We start from the raw sequence: 14002 nt of genomic DNA, 5'->3' as shown, positions 1-14002 counted from the left end.
AAACATAAGAACAGCTTGCTTGAAAATGTTTCTATACTTACAGATCTATTACATATTTGCTAGAATTATTTATAGAAGTCCTTAAAATGTTACAATCTATTTCAAAAAATTTTAAAATTTGATTTGTGTCCTCTTCCTAGTTTTCTTAAAGCTAATTCAGATCTTTTAATCAATTTCATCTACTATGTATACTTTTATTTGCAGCAGAATTTGATGCAAAGAAGGGTTAATTAAAAACACTGCTTTTAAGCAAGCTTTTAAATTCAAAGTTTAACTTAAGAGCAGCACCCATATGATAAGTTTATTTGTCAATAAAAAGTCTGTTTTATGAAAAATATTCTTGACATGACACCAAAAAGATACACATATAATTTCAACAATTTGAAGTTTATAATAAAATTATAATCATTTGCATCCTCTGCAACTTGTTTACATCTTTAGCACGAGTGTTGATTGCCTCTAAAATCACACATTCTTCTAAGTTTGTGTTTCCGCTTGTTGCCAATTATTATTGTTATTAATTATTATTAAATACTTTTAGTACACTAAAGTAATTTAATAAGTAATTCAGCATATTATTAATACACATTTTAAAATAATAATACAATTTATTATCATTACTATTAATTTTAATATTTAAAATATTAATACAATTTAATAAGTTATTTAACATGCTTAAACAAACAAAATGTGTTCACTGTGTTTGAGTTATGTATGTTAGCAAATTGACAGAAAATATTTAAAAAAAGAAAAGAATCTTATGCATTATAATACTAAAAGATGTTCAAAATATAAAACAAAAATAATTACATGAGCAATCCGTAGAAGTCTATTTTTGAATGTGTTTGAGTACTTTATATACAGTTTACTTATTTGCACATTACTTATAAATTATTAGTAATGTTCGAATAAGTAAACTGTATATAAAGTACTCCAAGGCATTCGAAATTCTTGTTTTCAAAGGTCTATTATATTATTAATATAATACACCTTTGAAAACAAGTTACTTAATAGAGTTTTATTTTAAGCAAAAATAAATTACTTATATTGTGAGATAGATAATTCAATTCTACATAAATTTATTCAAAAATAATCTTTAAAAATCTACTTCAAGTTATGTAATCTAATTAATTGTAATTAAATACGTTAGCTAACAAATGTTTGCTTTGTTTACTTTATTTGCCATACAGTATGGCGACCGCGAATTTTAACGACACGTGACCATCTATATTGCCGTGGGTTTCATGGATTTTCGATGGAATTTAAAATGCAAATAATAACATAAACATATTTTATATGTTGCTGCAAGCAAAATATAAAAGTGGTAAAAGAAAATAGTTCAAAGTTTTTTCGATCGAAACTATAAGGTTTTCTTTGATAATTAAAGAGTTGAAGAAATAATTTAGGCGAAATTTAAAAATAAATATTTACAACCACAAATCTCTACAAATAGTTCTTTATTTAGTGATTTTTAATTAATAAATTAAAATAATATCATTATAGCTGAAGGTTTTTACAATATTTTATTTGCAGAATTTCATTTTGTGCGGGGAATTTTAATTCAATTATAAGTTTTGAAAGGGTTGTTTGAATTGTTACTGTAAAGATGAAAATAATTTTTAATTGATATTAGTGGATTTTAGTGGATTTACCGGATTTTTTTAAAAGAAGCAAGCTGTTTCAAAATCAAAATGTTCCAATTTGGAAAACTGGTTGCCTTGGTTACAAAACTGAATTTATTTCTTATAACAGTACAATCAATTAAGTCAATATATTGTTAAAAGTATATAAAAGTTGTCTGTTTGTATTAAATCACAAATGTTTTTATAGTTAAGCCATCTTTAGTAAAAAAAACATTTATTTTTTAGGTGCTCTAATTTCGGCAACTCTCGCCTCTATAGAACATAATAAAAGGTCATAAATCTAACATATAAAGAACGAGATTTGAAATAATTTAATCTAAAGTGTAGTACCCTAATTACAAATAATAAGCTTGCAGCAAATAGTTATGACATTTAAATGTTACAAAAATTTGCATTAAAAAATTCTTTAAAGTTCTTTAAATTTAAAGAACTTTTTTTATATTGTAAACCCACGCCATACGTACGTCAGATACATCATACATATGTCAGAGACTTGGCAAACTTAAAATTCACTTAAATAAAATTCCATTCATAACCTGCCATTTTACTCAATTGAGGTGATACAAAGACAAGTATATCTTAATGAATTCATACTAGATTAAAAAAAAAAAGAAAACTTAACGCGGTATGTTAACTGTCGTAATATATAATATTCGTAAAGATAATTATGATAAATAATTGTTGTAAAAATAATTAAATCTTGTTATTGTTATATTTATTTTTCGGAAACATGAGCAATCCGTAGAAACAATTCAAAGACATAAATTTTTTTTTATTTTCTTGTTTCATAAATTATTAACAAATAAAAATATTAACAAATATTTTAGACAATTTATTCTATAGGGCGTCCATTAAGTAAGTCAACGAAATAGGGGCGAGGGGGGTCTGGAAATTTTTGACAATTTTTGAAAAGGGGAAGGGGGAAGATCAAGAAAAGTTGACGTCAACAACATTACTTTTTTAAATAAATTTAGTTACTTAGTTACTAGTTATGCATATTGGCCGAGAAAAAAGGTATCAAAACGAGACTATTACATACCAGGATCAGAAGGCCTGCCACTTGCAACTGAAGTTGCTCAGTTAGAGAGAGATCTTGGAGTTCTTATCTCAAATGATCTTAAACTAATGCTCAAGTTTCAGCAACTGTGGTGAGCGCTAACTGTACCTTTGAGAGGCTGAAAAAAACTATTCGCAGTCATAGTTTTTCACTGTGGAAAGAAGTGTACACCACGTATGTTCGTCGTCACCTAGAGTTTTCTAGCGCTTCTGTCTGCCCGTACCAACGGGCAGACAGAAGCGCTAGAAAAAGTTTAAAACTGTGCTACTATTCAATCGTTCTTCGTCGTCAAAGTATATTATGCTTGGTCATAATCAAAGACTTGCACAGCAAATAAACACAAACTTTGAAAAAGTTAATATTTTCAAATTTAATTTTCTAACTTGGAGTTAAAAACTTGTTTTTAAAAACTTCATTGTGATTTTATGGAAATATAAAGTGTTGTTTTGTTTTGAATTTGATTTCAGTAAAAGTTAAACACTCAAAATTTGATAGGAAATAGTAAAAGTACAGTTTTAATCTTTAAGTGTTAATCTGGCTTACTTTATTCTGTCAAAATGCCAAATAACACAAAAAATCACATTGAATGCAGAAAATTTGTTTACTTTGCTTACCAAAAACCAATAGATAGTTGACTGATTTTTTGTTAGAATGTTACACAAAACTTTTGGCTCTTCAAATTATTTTCAATCACTTTCAAATGTCTACTGGAATTTGTGAAAAGTGCCGCATAGCTCATAGGAGAAGAAATTAAGGTAAAGATGCTTCTTTTCACCTCTTGTATGGCTATAAAGCAGTGAAGATTCATCCAAGATAAAAGAGTCAACATGTGAATGCTTGGTTTGTTGCATTGTAAAACCAAAAATTATTAATTCTTTACCAAATGGCACGGCCCAAATGGTTCACCCTAAAGAACAATCAGTCGTTAACCACCACTTCCATTCAATCCAACTTTAAGATTATAGTCGGATTCTGCACCCCTAATCTCAGTTCTTCTCACTATATCTATGTCTTTGGAGTATACCAAAGCCTTTTTGAATCTGAAGTGTTGTATTTTGTTGTATCAGAAATGTTTGAAAAAACAAAAAAATGAGAAAGATGTTTACTTAGTAAACTAAACTAGGCCTGGAAGTTTTTTTCCACAATTCTCCGTAGCGTCACTAGATTTAGGGTTGATGCCTGCTAACATTACGACTTAAAAATCCAGTCTGGCTTTGAACAGCAAAGAAATTTTGAGCATCTAATACATCTGCTGCTGAAAAAAAATATCTACATTTGAAAGGTCTTGCAAAAAAAAAAAAAGCTTTTATTTTCTTCTTAGCTAAACTCTTAAGTACCTTCTAAAGCTTTACTGCATTTATTTAACTTTATTTAAACATTCATAAATTTTTGTTGATTTACAATCAATAAAAATCTTTATTCATTTATTTAACTCTGTTTAAACATTCATAAACTTGTAAATTTAAATAATGATGAACCAAAAAATGCATTACCTGGAACCACAGCAACAGTTTTTGATTCAGAAGAAGTTCTTCTTAATTCAGTCTTACAGTTCCATGAGGTGATTGAGTCTTGTTTAGAAGCACCAAAGTAGCTATTCTTTCATATGTAACATTGTCTTTTTTGACATCATACAAGAAAAAATCCACGTATTTCTACAAATATAGATTTGTTCAGTATGATATGGGTAATATCACATCCTGCCATTAACTCGCACAGAGAATTGTCAAGTAAGAAAACCAGTAAATATCCGTCGGAAGTTTTGAAGTTGTCAGATTAATTTAACTGTCCCATCTGTAATACCTTCACAGCTAGTTGAAAATACAATTCTGTGTGACAATTCTTCCGATTCTTCGTGAAAATAACAATGATTCATGCAATGATAATTGTTAAGAAAATATTATTTTTTTTTTTACGTTATCAGGTGAATTGTAGTTAGTATATTTTTTTAATTTTATTTAGCCAAAATTTTATTACTTAATTTATGTGTTGAATAAAGTTTTTTTAATTTTTTTCAATACTAAAATTTCAAAAAACTTAAAAATAATCAAAAAATAATCAATAAAACACCAAAATATTATTAATTACATTCTTAGGAACCAAGTTACAGAACAAAAAAATTTTTGTCCACATAACTTGGCGATGTATTTAACGATAAAGCTAGAGCAGTTGAGGAAAAAATTAATAAAGTTCACGACGATTTATCAAATGTACGAAAAATGCAGGGTAAAATATCTTCTGACAATAATGAGTTAAAATTAAAAAGCGTTGATATTGAAGACCGTAACAGAAGAAACAATTTAAGAATTGACGGGGTCGTTGAAAATAATGAAGAAAAGAATTGGGAAATCACAAAAAAAAAGGTAAAGCAACTATTTAAAGATAATCTTGGTATTGAAAAAGATATTATAATTGATCGGGCTCATCGAGTGGGAGTAGCTAATGATAAACGAGAGCGAACAATTGTCTTGAAGCTCCGGGATTACGAGGACAAAAAAACAATTTTGGAAAGAGCAACAAAATTAAAAGGAACTAATATCTTTCTAAACGAAGATTTTAGTTTTACCACGCGAAAAATTCGAAAGGAACTTTTTGATCAGGCGAAGATACATCGTCAAAATGGCTATTTTGCAAAAGTTGTTTACAACAAACTGATTGTTCACGAATTTCGAGAAAACACCCGCAACACAGATGTTATTCCGACATGCGTAAACGAGTAAGCGTTTTGAGTATTTTCGTTTTTAATTATATTAAATATTTTTAAATTATACATTTTTAAAAAATGGCAGCGCTTTTTCCACAGAAATTAGATTTTCACAATTTAAATTTAGACTTTTTTGAGGACAACTTTATAAATAACCTATCAGAAGAAAATATAAATATTTTTCAAGAAACTCAAAGGAACTTAATTAACACACCGTATATTGATCCTTTTGAATTTAAAGTAATAGCAGATGATGGCTCATTTTCTGTATTACACATAAACATTAGAAGCATGCAGCAAAATTTTGATAAACTTAAAGAATTTTTAAATATTTTAAACTACACGTTCGACATCATATCTATTTCAGAGACTTGGCATGATACAGAAAGTTCTCTTGAATTAAATTCTAATTATATATTACCATTTTATAAACTAATAAGTCAATCAAGAGGAAATGGGACAAAAAGGAGGAGGATTAGGAATTTATGTCTTAGAAAAATATGCTTTCAAGATAAAAAATATACTATGCTTTTCAAATGATAATTATGAAAGCCTTTTCATTGAAATTATTAATAAAAAATACCGAAACATTTTAGTTGGATGTGTTTATCGTCCACCGAGTGGAAAAATAAAAAATTTCGAAACTTTTATCAAAAATACGATTATGAAAATAAATAAAGAAAATAAGACATTATATATAACTGGTGACATAAATCTTGATGCTCTTTCTAACACAAAATTTCCAAAAATAAAATCTTTTTTTGATATGCTTTTTAAATTTAATGTCTTGTCAACTATTAATAAACCAACGCGAGTAACAAAAACCTCTGCAACAGCAATAGACAATATTTTTATCAATAATTATTTAGAAACGACATTTGAAACCGGTATATTTTTGACAGATATTAGCGATCATTTCCCGATATTCATAAAAATAAAAAACTTTAAATCTATGTCTGATTGTCATTCAAAAATTATACATTTAAAAAAACGAAATTTAAAATTGAGTAACACTAATAAATTAACAAGTAGACTAAAACAAGAAACATGGAACAACGTATATAAATGTAAAGATACTAATGAAGCTTACAATGCCTTTTTAAGTACATTTTTGGAGTACTTTAATGAAACCTGTCCAAAAGAGATAATAACAATTAAGTCAAAAGCAATTGCTAATCCGTGGATGGATAAATCGTTATTAAAGTGCTCAAAAAAAAAGCAAAAACTTTACAATAAATTTTTGAAAAATAGAAACAATGATAATGAAAAAAATTACAAAAATTATAAATTTTTTTACCAAGATCTCATTAAAAATGCAAAAAAAAAATATTACAGTAATCAAATTAACAAATGCAAATTTGATAGCAAAAAAACATGGTCCATCATTAATCTCTTAATGGGAAGAGAAAAACTAAATTCACCTTCTCTTCCTAAACGAATTGTTATTGAAAATAACGATATATTTTGTCAAAAACTAATTTCAGAAGAATTCAATAAATATTTTACAAATATTGGTCCAAATCTTGTAAATAAAATTGTACCAACATCTGTATCATTTAAAACCTATCTTAAAAACACGAATAACGTTACCATGCTTGATTATGAATTAGGCTATGAAGAATTAGAGGCAGCCTTTGCCTCCTTAAAAAAAAAAAAGGCTCCAGGATTTGATGAGATATCTAGTGATATAGTTATTGCAAACAAACACAGTCTTAATAGACCCCTGTTTCATATACTTAAGCTCTCATTAAATTCTGGGATATTTCCGGATGAACTTAAATTGGCAAAGTAATTCCATTATACAAATGTAATGATCATTCTGACATTACAAACTACAGGCCTATATCAATACTTTCTGTATTTTCAAAACTCTTCGAACGTGTAGTTTATAATAGAATCTATGATTACTTCATTAAAAACAATTTTTTTTACCCAAATCAGTTTGGCTTTCAAAAAAATCTCTCTACAGAGCATGCAATCATTGAAATAGTAAATCAAATGACTAATGGTTTTGAAAATAATAAATTTACTTTAGGAGTGTTTCTTGATTTATCAAAAGCATTCGATACAGTGGACCATTGCATTCTATTAGATAAATTAAGGCATTACGGAATAATAAATAAAAGTTATTATTGGATTAAAAGCTATCTTACAAACAGAAAACAATATGTAAATAATGTCCAATCTGGAGTATTAAATGTCTTATGTGGAGTCCCGCAAGGATCGATTCTTGGTCCACTTCTTTTTCTAATATATATAAATGACTTTTGTAATGCATCTTTAAAAATGAACTCGGTCATGTTTGCAGATGACACAAACTTATTTCTCACCAACAATGATATCAAGAAATTATATGCAGACATGAATATTGAACTGTGTAAAGTAAACAACTGGTTTAAGGCAAACAAACTCTCACTTAACGCTGAGAAAACAAAGTATATACTATTTCACAAAAAAACACAAGAAGAAAATCTTCCTCTCAAGTTGCCTAACCTATCTCTAAATGATAAACTAGTAAATAAGCAATCCAATATAAAATTCTTAGGAATCATTGTTGATGAAAAATTATCCTGGCTTCCACATATAATATATATCCAGTCAAAAATCACCAAAATAATAGGTTTGATGTATCGAGTTCGCTCCTACGTCAATAAAAATAGTCTTAAATTAATCTACTTTGGGCTAATTCATAGCTTCATCAGCTATGCAAACATTTCATGGGCAAGTACTCAAGCGGCAAAGATTAAAAAAATTTATAGTCTACAAAAACATGCCTGCAGAATCATTTACTCAAAAAATAGGCGTGAACACGCTAAGCCCTTAATGAAAGATATGAAAATGATGAATGTGTTTGAAATTAATATCTACCAGCATTTAATTTTCATGTATCGTTATAATCACAATATCTCTCCTATAAGCTTTAATAACAAGTTTAAAATAAATAAAAATGATAGCTATAATCTTAGAGCGAATATGTCCAACACATATAAACTGCCTCGGATAATAAACAAATATTCAGAGTACAGCATTCTATATCGAGGTCCAAAAGTATGGAATACTTTTCAAAAAGGATTCAAAGGCACGGTAAATTCGTTAAGTTCCTTCAAGTTTTTAACAAAAAAAGAAATTTTTAAAATATAGAAATGTTTTTGGTTAATCATACTTTGAATAATTTCTCATAAATCTGTTTTTGTTTTATTTCTACTTTTGTTGGTTGCTTATCAATTTTATTAGCGAATTACGCGTTTTATTACGATATTTTATTGAAATTTTATTACGCATTAACATATTACGATATTTTTTTGAAATCTTGTTATAGGGGCTCTATGAAAAGATTGCGATAACGTACTGTCATCCTCATCTTCTTTGAGCCCCTATCTGTTTTACTTATTTTATTTATTGAAATTTTATATTACGAAGTTGTAAAATCTTATATTATATTAAAACAGAGAAAGAAAAAAAAAAAAAAAAAAAAAAAAAAAAAAAAAAACTTGCATAAAGCGATACACTGTGTGCAGCCCAACAAACTTTTTTACGATTTGCACTATCCTTCTACCTAACGCCCTTAATGCAAGTTGTCATAATTTTTGGCTTGATTAATTTTTGTAACCACAAACAGTCAGGGGCAATGGAAAGGATTGGTGCACTTAATATCTTTCAACCCTCATTGGAATTATATGGACTCATATATAAGTACTATCTTGGAGATGGGGACTCCTCTTCTTTTAATTATGTAGTAGCAAGTGATCCTTACTCTGAGTATGATATCAAACCAGAAAGGTTAGAGTGCATTGGACACATTCAGAAAAGAATTGGAACCCGTCTCCGTAATCGTCGTAAAGAGAAACATGGAGGGCTAAAGTTAAATGGAAAAAATAACCTGACAGAAAGGGCAGTGAATATCATCCAGAACTATTTTGGAATGGCTATTCGCCAAACTGCTAAAAATTGCAAATTAAATGATACATAAAAGATATGCCAAATGAAAAAGGAGAAACACAAAATTGCAATGAAGGGATCAATAATGTAATTTGGTCTAGGTGTCCCAAAAATGTGTTTGTGAAGAAAGCTACCCTTGAAATTGAAGTGAATTCAGTTATATTGAGTTTTAATGAAGAAACATCTGGTCTTAAACGCGTTTTTGACTATCTAAATATACCACACAGTGGTAAAACTGTAACCGGTTCATTGAAAAAGGACGAGCGTCGTGTTAGTAATATGGAGAGAAAAGAAAAAAAATTTATTAAAAAAAGAAGAATTCAATTAAGGGGATTATCTAAAGGCTGGTTTGATAAAGAACAAGAACTTGAAGCTAAAAAATCGTATGCTTCTGGATGTTTTTAGACTGTTTTTTATCTTTATATTTTTAGAATGCTGTTTTCTCAATATGTAATTTTTTGCTATTTACCTTTACGTGGAACAAGATATTTCCAGATCGGTTTAAGATATGGAGCTGAAATTTTCAGTATTTGCAGTTATAACTTAGATCTGGAGACTGAACTAAAATCAAGACATAAGGTGCTCTATTTACAGTGTTATTACTCATTGTTCATGATTTTTTCATGTAGACCCCCTGAAAAGTGGTATAAGTTATAGCAAATTTTAATTATTGGCCTTTCTACTTGTGCAATGAACTTCATTTTAGTTCAAAAACTAGATAATATAAGCAAGATTATTTTTGCAAAATTTCGAAAGAAAAAGATAATTTATCTTTGAGTTTTCTTGATTCATCCATGTGTACAGTTTAATGCCTTTTTCAGCTAAAATTTGATGTTTTTTATAAAAAATTTCAGAAATTCAAATTTTTTTTCATAGCTAGTAACTCAATTTCGCTATTGGAACTATTTTATTCAATATTCTGAAAAAAAAAATTCAATTTGACAAAAAAAATTTATTTCCTGGTAAACCACATTAAGGTCTTTTTGTTCCTAGGCTTTAACCAGCGCAATTTTTTGTCATAAAATTCTTAAATTACATAATTATGAAAATACAAAAGCCTTTTGAACTTACCTAGATGATACCAAACTCAAATATTAAAAAATGCAATTGATCCATTCCGTTTCGTTTTTAAATAAATTAATTTCTTTACTCTGCTTAAAAACTTTATCTGTTTTGTTTTGCATAAATGTGTATAATTTAGAGACCAGATTTAAAACTAATTATCATATAGCTTTGTAAAAAAGGAGTAGTGTACATCGAAATTACGTTTAAAATACAAACTTAGACTTTTAAATAAACAAAAATAAATTTAAGTTTTTAAATCTAACTGGTCGTCTGTCAAAATTTATTTTCTTTACATTAGAATAAGTAAATGCATTTGTTATAAATTAACAAAACAGACTTTATAGTTGAAACCATTCATTATTTTCTACCTACATCAAGTGTTACAACATTCGGCGGATTAGAAATGTATATATACAATTTAAAATTTGTTCGAAAATATTGATTCCATCATTAAATGTTTACTTTTCATTTAGCGCTGCATCATTTTATACCAAAATTTGATACATTAACTATGAAGCTAAATATTATAGCTAAATTACGAAACTACGCATAGTATGACCATTTTTATATGTTTAATTAAGAAAGGAAACTGATGCAATTTTACTTAGTCTAAAATAATTGTTTACACAATGCGTAGTTAATGATAAATTTTTAGTTTCTTTTTTAACAAATTATCACATACGTCGTTAAGTTATACGTTTCCAGCAGTTTTAGCTTGAGCTTTTAAATCTTCTAAAATTGCAATCAAGTTGCAAGAATTATTTTAAATTCTTTTTATTGTCTCAATATTACATGCACATTGTATTTAATGATAAGTTATGTGGATAACTGACTAAAATGATTCTAAGAAACTCTGTTACTAGGACTGTTTAAAAAATAAAATTGGGTTTAGTTGCCATTTTAAACTAATATTTGTTGTAGCTAAAATAAGCTGCCAAACCGGTTTCATATGATAATACAAATCGGCTTCACGTGATAATACAAATAATATAGTAACTAAACATTGAACGGAAATATTTTTAAAAGTTTAGTTTTATTAATGAAAGATAAAAACAACTTAAATTATCTCATCAAGCAACACCTTTTCTATAACTGTGTGATTTTAAATCAGCAGAAGTTATGTGTAATTTACTGGTTGTTTTTTTTACATTTTGCTGATATTGATTTGTTGTTTCTGAGTGGTATAAACTCTATTTTAGTTTGATGTAGACACCACGTGAATTGTACATTGTGAATTGTGTTTGATGTAGACACCACGTGAATTGTACATTGTGAATTGTGTTTGATGTAGACACCACGTGAATTGTAATGTGACTATATTCAATTTTCAAACTGCCAAGTTGTCTGGAACCACCAACACAATAACCTACCTTTAACTTTCATCGATTTATTTTCCAAAAGTGCCAACACTCGTTATCACCTTCGCTCGAATAGTAATTTAAACCTGTCTGTCTCTAAACACTGCTCTTATAAATACGGGCATAAATCTATAAAATATCAAAGCATAAAGACTTGAAACAACCTTCCTTATGAACTAAAAGCTCTCAATTCATTCTCAAACTTTAAAACTCGATTATTCTACTTTTTATTAAAAAAATATAGTTAATGTTTATAATTTCTATAACCAATTTTTGTTGTCTTTAGTATTTTTTTTTTTTTTTTTTAATTTCTATTATATATTTTGTTGTCATTACTAATGCTTATTGTTATTTTTATAAATATTTACATTACTGTTATTAACTACTTTTAACTATTACTACTAATATTAATATTGTTATTATTACTATTATTATTGTTGTTGTTGTTATTATTGTTATTATAATTATTATTGTTATTATTGTTATTATTATTAGTAGTATTATTAACACCGTTATTTTTATGTTATAAAGTTATTATTAACACCGTTATTTTTATGTTATAAAGTTTATTATTTTTATTATATATTATGAAAATTAGCATTATATTTATTTGAATTAGATATTATTAGCATTACCAGGTGTTTACTTTATATTAGTAAATTTACTATTTGTAAACATCCTCGAATGAAAAATCTTATTTCAGAAATAAATTATTGATTGATTGATTGTACAAAAAGTTTGCACAAAAGATTGGCACAAAATACGTCAAAGTTAGTTTCATGAAACTAAATCAACTATCTGATAACTTGTTAAAATTTGGCAATTTGTTAAAATATTTATTTACAAAATTAAAATGATCTAATTCAGAAAACACTTCGCAAATGTTTTGCTTTATTATGAGCAAAAAGCAAGAGAAAATTCAGAAAATTGGAGATTTTTTTCTATTTCTTTTATGTCATTAGAAACAAAATTGTTCTTTGGAGAGGATTAGTTTGTTGGTACAATTGATCAAAGACTTTGTTAGCTTTGGATTCAGTTTAACATAAATTCTTTTCCAACTAGAATTTGCACGAAAAACCTTTAAACAAATAAGTTAGGCTATTAGTAAAGGTGTGGAGACTATCTGGTTAAGTCATCAAAAAGTCAAAACGTTTGGAAGAATGAAGCAAGAAGATGCTGTTGTGTTATTTGCTATAAAGTGTAGGGTACTAGGGTAGTGTAGGGTATTAAGGTAGTGTAGGGTATTAGAGTAGTGTAGGATACTAGAAGTAGTCGCAAACTTATTGTTTCCAAATTCACGTCTGAAGAAACTGAAAAGATTCTATATAAAAAAAGAATTTTGTTTTCCTCAGAATGCTGTTAAATAGTTGGTCCTGGGTTTGTTTGTTTTTTGTCACCCTTGCAACTAAAAGACAACTGTTCAAAATAACCATGCCTTATAGTAATTCAAATTTTGCTGATATAAGTTGTTTTTTGTAATCTGAAAGAAAAATTCTTTGTTAGTGAAATACAAGTATAAAACTTGCAACAAAAGAAAACATTTTTTTGTTAAAGTTCACAGTATAGCATATAATAAGTAAAACCATCATGAACTTGAAAATAAGTCATAATTTTATAAACATTTTATAAACCTGATCTTACATAAATATCAACACTTATGAGTCCTAGAAATTTTTTTGAAAAAGATATTGTACTGACCTATCTATGCTAGTAACTGAAATGTATTATTTCAAGAAATTAGATCTATTTAATTCTGTTGTACTTGTTGGTATTGACGGAGGGCTGTAATTTCTTTCAGTTATCATGAAGGTGTTTGACCAATCAGTATGACATTACAAACAAACAAGCAGAAATTAACCAGAGTTAAGAAAGTGGTAACACTAGGCATAATTCGAAATGTTGAGGAAAATCATCACAATCTAAAAATACTTTTCTTATTCCAAATTCTAATCAATCAATAGTAGTTTACATTGGCTCCTAACCTCAAAGGTTAGGAGCTAATGTAAACTACTATTGATTGATTAGAAGGTAAATTATCAATATCATGGTTTAATTATCTGTAAGTGTTTTATTTCGTTATCTTGAATTTGAATGCAGTGTAAATTTTAAATGAGAAATACCTCGATGCTTTTTATAAAATATTAGGTCACTGTAAAAAATACTCATGTAGCTATTGTGATGAAAGAACTTTTGGATTATGTCAAACGGACTCAAAGAAGTAATGACAATTGGAAAA

The 14002-nt window shown here is 27.6% G+C and overlaps 2 protein-coding genes across 2 annotated transcripts in view; one reads left to right on the top strand and one right to left on the bottom strand.

Moving 5' to 3' along the window:
* LOC100205545 (N-alpha-acetyltransferase 35, NatC auxiliary subunit) overlaps positions 1–10660 on the bottom strand; it is a 77470-nt gene extending 66810 nt beyond the window's left edge. The window contains exon 1 of the mRNA XM_065816621.1: positions 10415–10660. The gene's annotated coding sequence lies outside the window, so the exon portion shown is untranslated. The remainder of the gene's footprint in view (positions 1–10414) is intronic.
* Positions 4920–5420, top strand: LOC136089985 (uncharacterized). Its single transcript, XM_065816089.1, has one exon. It carries the CDS (start codon positions 4920–4922, stop codon positions 5418–5420), a length of 501 nt encoding a protein of 166 aa, XP_065672161.1.
* Positions 10661–14002: the final 3342 nt, after the last annotated feature.

The sequence above is a fragment of the Hydra vulgaris genome, chromosome 13 (assembly GCF_038396675.1).
Source record: "Hydra vulgaris chromosome 13, alternate assembly HydraT2T_AEP".
Classification (NCBI taxonomy): Eukaryota; Metazoa; Cnidaria; class Hydrozoa; order Anthoathecata; family Hydridae; genus Hydra; species Hydra vulgaris.
This window is presented reverse-complemented; position numbering and strand designations above follow the sequence as displayed.